Source organism: Acinonyx jubatus, chromosome B3 (genome assembly GCF_027475565.1).
Source record: "Acinonyx jubatus isolate Ajub_Pintada_27869175 chromosome B3, VMU_Ajub_asm_v1.0, whole genome shotgun sequence".
NCBI classification, from domain to species: Eukaryota; Metazoa; Chordata; class Mammalia; order Carnivora; family Felidae; genus Acinonyx; species Acinonyx jubatus.
In genome coordinates, this window is record NC_069386.1 from 30,661,075 (window position 1) to 30,675,774 (window position 14,700).

General features: G+C 40.6%; 1 protein-coding gene across 1 annotated transcript; it reads left to right on the forward strand.

Moving 5' to 3' along the window:
- The first annotated feature begins 1,175 nt into the window (after nucleotides 1–1,175).
- On the forward strand, nucleotides 1,176–14,242 carry LOC106979393 (cytochrome c oxidase subunit 5A, mitochondrial). The gene is made up of 5 exons (XM_027067795.2): nucleotides 1,176–1,375; nucleotides 7,248–7,364; nucleotides 9,280–9,401; nucleotides 10,588–10,710; nucleotides 14,076–14,242. Exons 1-4 carry the CDS (start codon nucleotides 1,270–1,272, stop codon nucleotides 10,699–10,701), a joined length of 459 nt encoding a protein of 152 aa, XP_026923596.1. The 5' UTR covers nucleotides 1,176–1,269; the 3' UTR covers nucleotides 10,702–10,710; nucleotides 14,076–14,242.
- The last annotated feature ends 458 nt before the right edge of the window (nucleotides 14,243–14,700 follow it).

Below are 14,700 nucleotides of genomic sequence, written 5' to 3' on the forward strand. Positions count from 1 at the left end.
TTCTGCACTGTCAGCGTGGAACCCCGATGCAGGGCTTGAACTCAAACCGTAAGATCATGACCTGAGCCCGAAGTTGGACGCTTAACCAACTAAGCCACCCAGGCGCCCCCTCACAAATTCTTTATATTCAGAGTTTAAAAGTCCATCATGCCCTCACCTTGCTGCCAATGACCTAAGGGTCCCCTCCACTCCAGGTGCCATTGCTCATTCCAAAGTCTTAATATCTGGGGCGCCTGGGTGGCTCAGTCAGTTAAGCATCTGCCTTCAGCTCAGGTCATGATCTCATGGTTCATGAGTTCAAGCCCCATATCCAGCTTTCTGCTCTAAGTGGAGAGCCCACCTAGGATCTTGTATCTCTCTCTCTCTGCCCCCGCCCCATCTCTCAAAATAAACATTAAAAAAAAGTCTTAATATCCAACTTCAAAGAAATTTCAACAAAATAAGTTATTCTAAACAGATTGAAACCGCAAACAACTTTGTCTAAAACAAACTTTCAAAACATGGATTTGAAATCGTAAGTCGGTACGCAACAAACACCCAGGTTAAGTCCTCAGAACTGGGGATTTGAGAGCCTTGATTGCCAGCAAACAACCTACTTTCTGAGCTTATTTCTTAATCTGTAGTGAAGTGGCTGAACTCATTTTTTAATGCTTGCGGGTTTGTGATATAAGAATAGTTACTAATAAGATCCCTTATATGTAAGCAGTTGTTTTTTCCCATTCTCTTATTTTAGGCTCAAACGGGGACGTTAAACAAAGAAGGTCTTTTTATTACAACTTGACAATGTTATTATCGTTATCGGTTCCTTTTTTTTTTTCCTTAAGTAATCCCTAAGACCAAAGTGGGGCTCAAACTCACGACCCTGAGACTCACGGTCGACTGACTAAGAAGGCCAGGAGCCCCTTATTGTTCCCATCTTGACGTGATGAAATCGCTTCCTGAGCGGACTTGAATCAGGATACCATCTACTGCCCACCGCTCACCTTCCTTACATCCTGGCTCCCGGAAGGCCGCTGCAAACAGAAACGCGGCAGCGCGGGACAGGGCACAGCGTTGGAAATGGTTTGTCCTTAGCGCGCCGCCGTAGCCTCCCAACATCCTCGTGGTACCCCGCCCTCCCGCCAAGGCGCGAGCGGCGCAGTGGGCGGGACCTCACGCTCCGCCCACCGTGCGTCGGTGCGTGAGTCCGGCCCCCACGAGCTCCCGAGCGGCCCTTGAGTTCACACCCGGCTTCCCTTCAGCCTTAGACTGCGCGCCGCCATAGCCGTCATGCTCGGCGCCGCTCTCCGCCGTTGCGCTGTAGCAGCAGCCGCAGCCCCCCGTGCCAGCCCCCGAGGCCTCCTGTACCCAGCTCCGGGTCCCGGCTCCGCCGCCGGTAAGGCCCCCGCCACCGCTGTTCGCGCCCGCGTGTCCTTGCGGTGACCTGGGTCCCCGCCGCCACTCGAGGGCAGGCTCGCCCAGCGGCCTAGCCCCTGCCCTGCGGGCGTGCGGCGGAACCTGGTGACCGTTGGCAGCTCTCTCTGTGCGGCCTCCAGTTGTGGGGGACTGGAAGACGCGGTCCCCAGGCCCCCTGCCCCCGCCCCCAGCGCGACTTCCTGGTGCGGGCACCGCGGACCAGTCTGGTGTAGACCTGCTGCGGGCCCCAGTGAGGGGGCGCAGCGCACCTCTCATGCCCACTGGACCCCTTCGGTCCCTGGGCTGTGACCGTTCCCTGGCGCTGACCTGCAGCCGTCTGACTGGGAGTGTCCGCCGCTGGCCTACAGCGCTTCGGCGAAGGTGACATTGAGCCGCTAGGCGCGTCTCACTCAGTGTAGGAGCAGGGGTGGCCCTTCCGGAGACCCCAGCATGGACACTCACAGTGTCTTCTGCGAGCACTATATGCTTACTTGTAGGACACAATATACTTTTTTTTTTATCAGGCCTTTCTCCGTTAGAGCTTTGTATGTCACCTTCACTGACCGTTCTGTCATTTTAGAGACTGCTATGCTACGTTTTAATTCTTCCGTTTTTACGATGGATCGTTATGTATGGCTGCTTCTTGAGCTGTGGAAGAGAGCCTGAATATTGATAGGTCTTATGATAAGAATATTACTCTTTCTGGGCGCCTTGGTGGCTCAGTGGGTTAAACGTCCGACTTCAGCTCAGGTCATGATCTGCCGGTTCATGGGTTCAAGCCCCACATCGGGCTTTGTGCTGACAGCTCAGAGCCTGGAGCCTGCTTTGGATTCTGTGTCTCCCTCTCTCTGCCCATCCCCTGCTTGTGCTCTCTTTCTCTCTCAAAAATGAATAAATATTAAACAATTTTTTAATTAAAGAAAATTAAATAAAAAACATTACTCTTTCGAAAATTGAGTACCACAGACTCAGGAATACTGTGTTCTGCAAACATAAGGGAACCTTTATTCCGTGCTTCCAATTGGAACTCTGATTGCTGGAGTATGAGATGTGCTGCTAATTCCCGTCTCTTATTTTGCCTTCCCCTTATGTGTTTGGGGAGATTTTGTGTCCAGCACTGTACTTTTACTTAGTGTAACTGCACTTTAATCTTGGTCCATGATGATACTATATGCTGCATTATGAAATTTAGCCCCTAAGCATGCATATTTAAACATGAACTCAAACTCAAAACTAATAAGGTTGTTCTCTTGACTCTTGAGTGTTCTAACTAGACTCTTCAGAACCTAAGAAATGTATTTCTGTTCATTCAATTTAGACTTTATCTTCTCTCATTTACAATAGGACAGAAAGGCTGGCATGCACTTTATGAAGACTAGCTTATAGAGGAGGAAATTGAGGCCCAACTTGGAAAACAGATCCTTTTATTAGTGGTGGAACTGTTTTCTGTTTCTTAGCCATAGTTATTTTTGGCCCATCCTGATGTTTGTCAGATTTTATGTTTTTTTAATTTTTTCCTCACCTAAATGTTAAAGTACTACAATTTTTTCATATAGATACCTTTTAGGGAGTTTTCTTGTGGCCTCTTGAAAAGGATTGCTACCTTTTTTTTTAACGTTTATTTTTTATTTTTGAGAGGGGGAGGGGACAGACAGTGGGGGGGACAGAGGATCTGAAAACGGGCTCTGCACTGACAGCAGAGAGCCCGATGTAGGGCTCAAACCCACAAACCATGAGATCATAACCTGAGCTGGCCAGAAGTTAAAGGAACTCAGCCACCCAGGTGCCCCAAGAATTGCTGCATTTTGTGGCAAGCTGGAGAAGAGGCAGAGATTTTTGGCAGACTAGGTTAAGGGGATTCATCTTAGTAAGTTTTGATATGTTGGTTTTTCTCCTAGCCATTCTATTCCCACTCTTGAGTATAATTTATAAACAAAAATCTTTATTTTAGGTGTCTGTCCCGTAGACAACCTAAATATTTGCCACAAGGAGGTAGTATTGGTTACTTTTATGTTAGCTACTTTCTAGTTGCATGACCTTGGACATGTTAATTAACATAAAGACCCAAGTTGGCCATGGCGCACCTGGCTGGCTCAATGGGTAGAGCACTCAGTCTCTTGATCTCAGGGGATGACTGACTATTGATCTCTGACTCTTGATCTCGGGGTGGTGAGTTTTGGCTCCACATTGGGCGTGGATCCTACTTTAAAGGAAAAAGACTCAATTGCCTCATCTCTAAAATCAGGATATTTGGCAGTTGTGAGGTTTAAATGAAATAATGTAACTCTTAGCACCTTGCCTGGCACAAACGCTTAATATGTCTTTGCTTTATTATAGGGGATTTCATTTGTGCAAATTATACATCAGGGTTTGTTACTATTATGAAACCGAACAGGTTGTATAAAATGAAAGTCAAAAGGATTAACATTTTGGATGGGACTATTCAAGGTCAAATGAGAGCATACTTCAAAGAGCTCTGGAAGGGTTAACCTGAGGGGCTTCAAGTTTGCTCTAGTTAAATGGCACCCTGAATTCCAGAAGCCTCCAACTTGAAACAATCGTTTTCCAGTAACTGCTGAATTAAAATGTTTTAAATAGTGGTTAGATTCTTTTAGTCAACCCTTAAAACTTAACACAACCCTAGCTCCTATAACCCTACCCTGATAACGTAGGAAAGTGAGTTTCTTGGCATAGGGCTGAATTGAGGTAGCGCTTATTTTTTAAGGTTATTTATTTTGAGAGAGAGAGAGAACGCGCGCACCTGCACTAGCGGGGGGGGGGGGGGGGGGAGGGGGGCAGAGAGAGAATCCCAAGCAGGCTCTGCATTGTCAGTGCAGAGCCCAATTCAGGGCTCCATCCCACAACCATGAGATCATGATCTGAGCCCAAGTCCAATGGTTCACCAACTGAGCCCCCCAGGCGCCCCTAGGTAGCATTTTTAATCACTTTCCAACCTTCTTTTCAGCACTGTTCCCACACTTCTAGATTTCCAGCCTTTGAGTCCCAAAGTCCATGCTGTTCTTCAGCCTTGCACCTCAACAACGCCACCTTTGAGCTTGTTCTAGTGCCCTTTGCCATTATTCGTTTCTTTCCATTTCTCCTAGAATTACCACCACCAAAATGTCCATTTTGGGGGCTTTATCCAAGCTGACTAGTTATTAGTGGAAAGCTATCTGATTTAACTAAATTTAAACTAAAGGGATTAATTTTTCTGAATATGTTAGCTTTTTTTTTCTTTTAAATAGCGTGCTTTTTAACTGAATGCCAAAAAGTAGTGTTAGAAATACCTTTTTAGACTGAGTTTGTAGAAATGTCTCAGTTTTCAGGTACGTGCTTCTCTTTTCCTGCTCTGGAACCTTCAGGTTGTATGAAAGCACTGCACAGTTGTTTTCCAAAATACTTTGCCTTGCAAACCTCAAACCTAAGTGGAAATGCTGTACAAAAGTTGGGTTAGTAGGGGAAGGAAAGAATGCCTATATAGTTTACTTAAAAATCAAAACGTTAAACATATGATAGGCATGTCCACAGTGAGGAGAATAGATCCTACTCCTACCCATTACTGAAATTAGGAATACAGTCTTTTATTTGTTTATTTGTTTGTTTGTTTGTTTATTTTTACTTCGAGAGGAATACAATTTAAACCATGTAGGAGAGCCTGATTTTGCCATGCTAGAAGGGGGATGTATGTTCGCAGTGTGTGTTTGGTATTATAAATAGTTGTTACCCATAAAGTTTTTTGGGAATACAACCAGTTTGTAATTTGGGACTTCCAGAAGGACGGTGAACAAATTATTGAAGGTGATCCATTGTTCTCCTTGACTAGGATGTGTAGTTGCTGATCATCTTTTTCTTTTGTTAGAAAACAAAACAAAGCTGCCAGCCATCTAGTGAAATCATGCCCAGCAGTGAGCAAAAGGAATTGATTATCATGAAACACTTCTGGGTGGTTGGAAAGGTACTTGTAATAATTACCTCCGGGAAAGGAATAGATATATTTCATTTGTCTTGAGTAAGTACTTAGAAATAGATTTACTAGGTGGTATGGTGAGTGTATTTAACTTGTCTTCCAAAGTGGTTGTAACATTTTATACTTGTGCTTTAAGTATTCAGCTAAGGATAATTTTAGTTTTTGAAAAAGATAGCTTCTAAAGTTTTGATAACAGTGAGTTAGAGGATTGTTGTGACCTATACATTCTGATATATTAAATGTGAATATTAGTACTGTAAGAGTTATTAAGTATCCACATACTTTTGATGATGAAATGTTTGCACTTATCAAATATATTTAGGTCTAGAGATACATTATTTTTTCTTGTCATAGAAGTTAAAGCGTGGCCAATTCCAGCCCATTTATATACATGTCCTACTTCATTCTGGGCTTGGATAATGGAGATATTTAGGTCTCTGGGAAGATTGGAACTTGTGCTGTGGTCTCTGTGACTAATGGCAAGTATTTTGCTATAGGCTCAAATGGTAATTTAAGTGAGAATCTTTTCACTTGCTATAGCAGTGACAGTCCCATCTCCAGAACTAGCTAGTTGTTCATATCTTCATCTTTTTCTGTTTTCTTTTATTTTTCTCTGCTTTCTCCTGCCATTTATTGCATTAAGGATGTATAGGAATAGGGGCCCCTGGCTGGTACAGTCCATAGAGCATGTGACTTGGGGTTGTGAGTTCAAACAACATATTGGGCATAGAGTTTACTTTAAAAAAAAAAAAAATGTTCAAGATATTCCTTACATTTGGGGTGCCTGGGTGGCTTAGTCTGTTAAGCATCCAACTCTTTGAGCTCAGGTCATGATCTCACAGTTTGTGAGATCAAGCTCCACTTCAGTTAATAAACGTCTGACTCTTGATTTCGGCCCAGGTCATGGTCGAGCCCTGCATCGTGCTCTGCACTGACAGCATGGAGCCTGCTTGGGATTCTTTCTCTGCCCCTCTCCTGGTTGCACTCGTACTTTCTCTCTATATATAAATAAATTAAAAAAAAAAAAAAGAATTGGAATGGGCATCTTTTAAAATTAGGAATTAATACTGTGCTTATCATAAAAATTCAGACATTGTGGAAGTGTATAAATAGTTTTTCCTGGGGTCCTTGGGTGGTTAAGCATCTGACTCTTGATCTCAGTTCAGGTCGTGTGTGATCTCACAGTTTGTAAGTTCGAGCCCTGCATTGCTGACAGTGCAGAGCCCACTTGGGATTCTCTCTCTGCCCCCTCTCCTGATCTTACTCTCTCTCTCTCTCTCTCTCTCCACCCCCCTCAAATAAATAAATAAACACAAAATAGTTTTTCCTTCCAAAGAACCACTTTTAGCAATTTGAAGCCAGCATTACACATTAGAGGGAAAAGATTTTTTTCATATCAATTTATAAAATTTTTTCCAAATGTTTATTTTTGAGAGAGAGAGCAAGCACACAAGCAGGGGAGGGGTAGAGAAGGGGGGAGACAGGATCTAAAGCAGGTTCTGTACTGACAACAGAGCCTGATATGGAGCTTGAACTTGAGAACCTCGAGATCATGACCTGAGCCAAAGTCAGATGCTTAACTGACTGAGCCACCCAAATGCCCCATCGTATCAGTATAGAAGATTTGTTTCATTTGACCTGCTGAGTAATTTTCCTACCATAATGTATATACTTGATTCAGAATTTAATGCATTGAATATATTTAACACCACTGAACTGTGCACTTAAAAGTAGTTAAAATGGTAAATTTTTTGTATATATTTCAACACAATTTAAAAAAGAAAACCAACAACAACAAAAATACCCCAGCCCCAGTGTATTAACAGGATACATCTAGTAGTGTTTCTTTCTGAACATTGAACTCATTGCTCTTTTTTCATTGCAGCTGTCCAGTCAGTTCGCTGCTACTCCCATGGGTCACATGAAACAGATGAGGAGTTTGATGCTCGCTGGGTGACATACTTCAACAAGCCAGATATTGACGCCTGGGAATTGCGTAAAGGTAATTGGAACATAAGCATATTTGTCTACTTTGGCATAGAATTGGGAAATACTTCGTAGTGTTTGACTACTCTGTTGAAAACAACTATTTGGAAAATATGCATCATGTAAGCATAGGTATTATCATGCAGCTTTCAGTTGGGAAAGTTTATGACTTTTGGGGCCAGATAATTCTTGGTTGCAAGGGCTGTCCTTCACATTATAGGATGTTTCGCAGCATCCTTGGCAACTGTCTGCTGGGAGACAAAATCACCCCTGATTGAAAGTCACTGTTAAATAATAGGTCAATGTGAACAAGAGTTAACACTTTTGTCCTTTATAGATAATTTAAGGAAGTAGTTATTTGGTTCTCCTCCCATCTCGGTAATAGTTTGGTTTTTTTGTTATTTTCTTCTAAGTTATGATTTGTCTCTTGCCCAAAATAAGTGTTCAGTCTAAGTAAGCTAGAACTTGTTTTTCCTAATTGTAGATGTGTACTGAACACGAGTAGGTAACATTAATGATAACTAGTCTAATAGGTAGCTAAGTAATTTTAAGAGTAGGTAATTTAGTTCAGTCTCTGTGACCATATTCTTTTTTTTCTTTTTTGTTTTTAAGAGAGAGAGAGCACGCTTAAATGAGAGAAGAGCAGAGAGGGGAGAGAGAGAAGTGGGGCTCATCCGAAACAGGGCTTATCCGAAATGGGGCTCATGCTCACCTGAAGCAGGGCTCACCCAATACAGGACTTGAACTCAGGAACCGCAAAATCATGACCTGAGCTGAAATCTCATGCTTAACTGACTGAGCCACCCAGGTGCCCCTCCGTGACTATATTCTACCATTGTAGTCACTGTGTCTTTTGTTTACGTATTTCAAAATAATTAAAAGCGAGAAACCTAAGTGATTCACATTTATCCACAGGAATAATAATCCTTATTTTGCTGCAACTAGGAAAATCCTTACTGAATAATCTTGAGTAGCAGTAATGAAAAGAACAGCAATTCTGCACTCCCATTAAGAGAATCTTAAATTTTATTATGTGTCATTTTGTGCAAAGCTGAAAGTAATTATGCCCAGTCATTTTCTGGTTGAATGTGCACTAATGCTTCTCTGTATCTACTTAATGTCCTCATTTGAGCTTCATTAACTCTCCCTAAGCATTTCTCTGGTTGTTTTTTAGATTATTTTCCAACCAAATCTATCTTAAAGCAACAAAAGTACATACACTGTGTAAGAGTTAAGGATATGAGTTGAAAATGACTCTTGGGGCGTCTGTTCGTGAGATTGAGCTGCCTTTGGGCTCTGTGCTGACACTGCAAAGCCTACTTGGGATTCTTTCTTTGCCTAGTTCTCTCTCAAAATAAATAATTAAAGAAAAAAAAAACCCTCTTGTTTGAAAAGAAACCAGCTAATTATGAAAATTGTGTTTGCATGTAAGAAGACTCTTGGTTTTTGGTTGTTTTCTGTTTTTTTCTTTAATCTGCATGCTATTGCATAGTTCTTTCACTGTGGAAGATCCACTGTGGTCTTACTATCTAGAATTTGTTAAAGGTAGGTTCTCTTTTTTTCTTTCTTTTTTATTTTTTATTTATTTATTTATTTATTTATTTTATTTTATTTTTTTTTTTGAGAGAGAGAGAGAGAGAGAGGAGGAGACAGAGAATCACAAGTAGACTCTGAGCTGTTAGCACAGAGCCCAAAGCGGAGCTCAAACTCACAAACCGTGAGATCATGACCTGAGCCAAAATCAAGAGTTGAATGCTCAACCCAATGAGCCACCCAGGCAACCCTAGATTCTCTTACTTTTATAGATAAAAGAATAGAGGCCCAAACAGACAAGATCATGTGTCTTTGACTCAGTAAAAATATAAGTAAGTATATTGTAATTTCTATGAGGATATCTCAGGTTGATATGGCTCTTGTTTTTAATTTGACAGGAATGAACACGCTTGTTGGCTATGATCTGGTTCCAGAACCTAAAATCATTGATGCTGCTTTGCGGGCATGCAGACGGTTAAATGATTTTGCTAGTGCAGTTCGCATCCTAGAGGTTGTTAAGGTCAGTGAAGTAACAATGCTAAATAAAGTTGTTCTGGAAGTGGGTGGGCTGTTGTTAAGTATCGGCATATTCTGTGTTTTTGAATTTGTTGAAATAACCTAAAATTAGTTCTGATATAGCTAGAGGAAATGTAGATTGCAGCTAACAGTCTTTCTGGGGGGCAGTTTGGCAGAATTTATGCAAGGTTTTAGAAATTGTGCTTGATCCCCATTTGTTCAGCATTTGAGAATTTATCTTAAGGAAATAATTAAGGATGTACAAAAGTTTAACTATAGTTTATCTTTGTTCTAATTGTGATATGAAGTTAAATATTAGTGGTTTCTTAAGATGAGACTTTTCAAGAGGTTATCTATTAATAGTGTGGAAATGTATTTAACATTAAACATTCATAGTATATTAATTGAAGAAATTTCAGTTTTTGTGGTGTGACCTCATACATAGTTCATTTGATACATATGATCAAATGATTACATTTTAAACAAGAATTTTATAATTAAAAAAAAATACAATTAAGGAGACCTAGAATTTGTTAAAGGCAGAAGAATAACAGCTTGTTATTGTCTTAGTTCATTTGACTTTTTAATATTTGTCCTTGAGGAACTTTGTGAAAATACAGGTATAATTATATATTACGGTGAGTATTTGTCAAAACTCTTTTGCCCTGGAAATTGGTAGTCTTTTCAAGTCTATAAGAGGGAAAGTGTGACATTACTTTATCTACAATGGGTAAAATAATTAAGGGTTCTGTAGGCTATCAATCCATTCAGCACCAGTACTTAATTTAGTTAAGGTCTCAAATTGGAGGCAAATTTAAAAACTTTTTCTTGTGTTAACTTAATTATTCCTGTAGCCTGCTGGGCATGTTTAATTATCTTTACAAAATTCTGTCATCACCACCTTTTCTTGTAACTCAAGGCTTTATCCAGGCTTTAAAATGTTATGTTTTATTTTGTTTTGTTTCTGGATTTAGCCTAATGGTCTTAGTTTTTCTCAAGGTGCTTTAAAGCCTACCTTGAATAGCGCCTACATAGCTTGTTCTCTTTATTGGACTAATAAGTTAAAAGTATGTGACTTGTATTCTCTGCTGTTAGCCTCTGCATACATGATTAAAAGTATTCTCAAGTTCATTTTTTTAATAGAAACAGCTTTTCAGAGAGCTAAATGTGAATATTTTCTTTGCCATCAGGACAAAGCAGGACCTCATAAGGAAATCTACCCCTATGTCATCCAGGAACTTAGACCAACTTTAAATGAACTGGGAATCTCCACTCCAGAGGAACTGGGCCTTGACAAAGTGTAAACCCCATGGGTAAGCAACACACCACTGAATAAAGGCAGGAAATGAATCCAGGAAGGGGGAGTCAATGACATTTCAGTGTTCTCAGAGTAAGACCTTTTTAATGGCCTCCTTAGAGGCCATGAACATAGAGATTTAGAGAGTACTAATGATAGGTTTAAGGAGCTAGAATTGTTATTTTTAGTTGTTATAATTGTTCTTTTACTGTTGTAATGGCAAGAAGACGCCTCTGTAATTAAAAATCCGTATAAAATATTTCAAACGTAAAGAATAGCATATGGGGTGCCCAGGTGGCTCAGTCATTTAAGTGGCTGACTCTTGATTTTGGCTCAGGTCATGATCTCATGGTTCATGGGATCAAGCCCTGCCTCAGGCTATTTGCTGACAGCGCAGAGCCTGCTTGGAATTCTCTCTCTTCCTCTCTCTCCCACTCATGCGTGCGCACTCTCTCTCTCACAAAATAAATCAACATTAAAAAAAAAAAGAATAGCATATACAATAAATGTAATCACACCCAGATCTTTCAGATATTAATATTTTGCCATAGTTGCTTCATTTTCCCTCCAAGAAATGACTGGTTTCACAGAGTTGAAACTCTCTGTGCACCCTTCCCTAATTCCAGCCCTTTTACCTCCCCCAAACTAAAGGTAATCCACTGCATATAAGGTATTTGTTACGCATGTTTTTGTACATCTGTTTATTTTTAACGACAGAGTTTTATTAATTTGATGCATTTGTTTTTGCCCAAGTTAGAATTTAATAGTCAAGTAAATATTCACTGATAAAAAACCTTGTTTGATGGGGCTTGTGGGTGGCTCAGTCAGTAAGCATCCAACTTTGGCTCAAGTCATGATCTCACACTCTGTGGGTTTGAGCCCTGCGTCAGGCTCTGTGCTGACAGCTCAGAGCCTGGAACCTGCTTCAGATTCTGTGTCTCCCTTTCTCTCTGCACCTCCCCCACTCACGCTCTCTTTCTCTCTCTCTCAAAAATAAACATTAAAAAAAAAAACTTATTTGATACCTTGTTCTTTGTGGGAAGGCAGGTGATAAAAACAGCCACAAGATTGTCTAGGTAGTGAGGAATGTGCAGAAAATCTTTTGTTTTACAAAGGATTTTGTAAAGCAGGAACTCAATTTTATTTTATTTAATAAACATACATAGTGTATATAACTCTTACTATGTCAGGTGCTGTTTTAAGTGCTCTATAAATATTAATTCTTTTTCTTCTTTTCTTTTTTTAAGTAGTGAAGCCCAATGCAGGGCTCTCATGACTCAGATCAAGTCCTGAGCTAAGATCAAGAGTCAGACACTTTACTGATAAGTCATGGAGGTGCCCCAATATTAACTCATTTAATCTTCATAAACTGTCCCATGAGACAGTACTATAATTTATTTATTTATTTTTATTTTTTGAGAGAGAGAGAGAGAGAGAGCGCGCGCGCGCGCGCACAAGCGGGGGAGGGGCAGAGAGAGAAGGAAACACAGAATCCAAAGCAGGCTCCAGGCTCTGAGCTGTCAGCACAGAGCCTGACACGGGGCTTGAACTCACAAACCGTGAGATCATGACCTGAGCCGAAGTCTGACACTTAACCAACTGAACCACTCAGGCGCCCCGAGGTAGTACTATCATTAGAATTATTCTCCTTTTCCTATTTTATTGATGAGGAAACTGAGACACCTTGTCCAAAGTCATATAGCTAGTACTGGAACTCACACTTAAACCTAGGCAGTCCAGCTCCAGAGTCCATTGCTCTTACTGTGCTGCACATCCTGTTTAGGCATTTACTAAGGCCATATTCATTCCTCAGAGGTAAACAATGAGGCTTAAATAGAGAATTTGCTTCCTAAGACATTTATTTTTAAAATAGTGGAACTAAACTGTCTTATAAAAGTGCACCCAAGGGATCCCCACCTGGCTCAGTCAATGGAGCATACAGTTCTTAATCTCACAGTCATGAGTTCAAGCCCCACGTTGGGCATGGAGCCTACTTTAAGAAGAGAGAGCGAAAAGGGCACCCAAAATTATTGAAGGAGCTAATGTCAGATCCCTCAAAAGATAAAGATCCTTTGAGCTCGGTTAAACGTTTTAGAGCAGGAGTCTTAATTTTATCTTTGTCCACTCCCATACTACTACTACTGCCACTACTAACTACTACCACCACCACCACCACCACCACCACCACCACCACTGCCACCAGCGCTTCCTCCTCCTCCTCCTCTTCCTCCTCCTCCTCCTCCTCCCCCCTCCCTCCTGAACTCAGATAGCCCATCTTTGTAATAAATGGAAATGTTTTTAATGTGTGTACTAATGATTTCTATGAGAAAATGAGGCATTCGGAATAGAATATTTCCTACTTACATGTTTGAAGCTCTTGTCTGTTGTTCATATTACGTAATGGACTCTTACAAGGTTGTCTAAACACTTTAGCTTAATTTTTATTTTATCAAGTAGTATTCCAAGGAGTCTAGAAGATCTTTGTTATTATATAGGATATATTCCAGCTGTGATGATATTCTTTCTTTTTTAATACATTTTTTAAAAAATTTGTTTAGTATTTTTATTATTATTTTTTAATGTTTTATTTATTTTTGAAAGAGTGAGAGAGAGCACACACACTCCTGCGGGGGAGGGGCAGAGAGTGAGGGGGACAGAGGATCCAAAGCGGGTCTGTGCTAACAGCAGAGAGACCAATGCAGGGCTTAAGCTCAGGAACTGTGAGATTATGACCTGAGCGAAAGTCAGGGGTTAACTGACTGAGCCACCCAGGTTCCCCTAAAAATTTCTTTGAAGGGCAATTCCCTAGCATTTTTCTGACTGGAAAAGAGGACTACCCCAGTAAGTACTAGGTGTATAAACAACAAAAAGGCGCAGAGCCAGTCCCTTGTGAGTTGGGTATAGGCAGGAGTAAGTAAGAACAGAAAAGGCTACACAGAGACAGTGATTTCCCTGGACCATTGCTCTAAAGAAGGTTAATTTTAGGGCACCTGACTGGCTCAGTTGGAAGAGCATACAGCTTTTTTTTTTTATGTTTTATTTATTTTTGAGAGAGAGAAACCAAGCACGAGTGGGAGAGGGGCAGAGAGAGAGGAAGACAGAATCCAAAGCAGGCTCCAGACTCTGAGCTGTCAGCACAGAGCCCGATGCGGAGCTCGAACCCACGAACCATGAGATCATGATCTGAGCCGAAGTTGGATGCTTAACCGACTGAGCCACCCAGGTGCCCTGCAACTCTTGATCTCAAAGTCATAAGTTTGAGCCCCGTGTTGGGTGTAGAGGTTACTTAGATAAAAAAACTTTTTTAAAAAAGGTTATTTTTAGTAAGATTTCTACGCTTCCTTTATTTTTCTAGCTAATTCTTCCTGTTTTCTCTTACAGATGGGCTTCTCAAGGATTTATTCATAATGCTACTTGATTGTAAACAATCACCTGGAAATACTGATGATAACATATTACCTTATTTGAACAAGTTTTCCTTTATTGAGTACCAAACCATGTAATGATAACTTGGACTTTAATAAAAGGGAAATGAGTTTGAACTGAAATTAGGTATGTTCCATGTGTTTGCTTTGAAAAGCAGAAAATGAACTATCATAGAGCCATTGATTTCATGGGTTTTTTGCCACTGTATGTTGAGAAAACTTCTTAACTGGCTATGATAGATTTGGAGGCTTTCAGTGCTTAAAGAGCTAATAAATAGGTTTACCTCTTGAGAGAATTAATAAAATACACAAATCCCATCTTACTTCGGAAGCCACATAATATTGGAGACCCAGCTGTTGGAGAACCAGACTTATAGGTCTGAGGGATTTCTAGGATAGCCATTCAGACTACAGTTTCAGAGGAATGGGATTAATACTAGGTTGAGGTTAAAGCTAAGGAAATGTTAGTAAAATTCATTTTGGTAAGTGATCAACACAAATAACCTTTTATGAAAAAGACTGATTCCCCACCAAAAAGCTCCCCTCCCCTTTTTAAAAAAGAAGAAAAGTAAATAAACAAA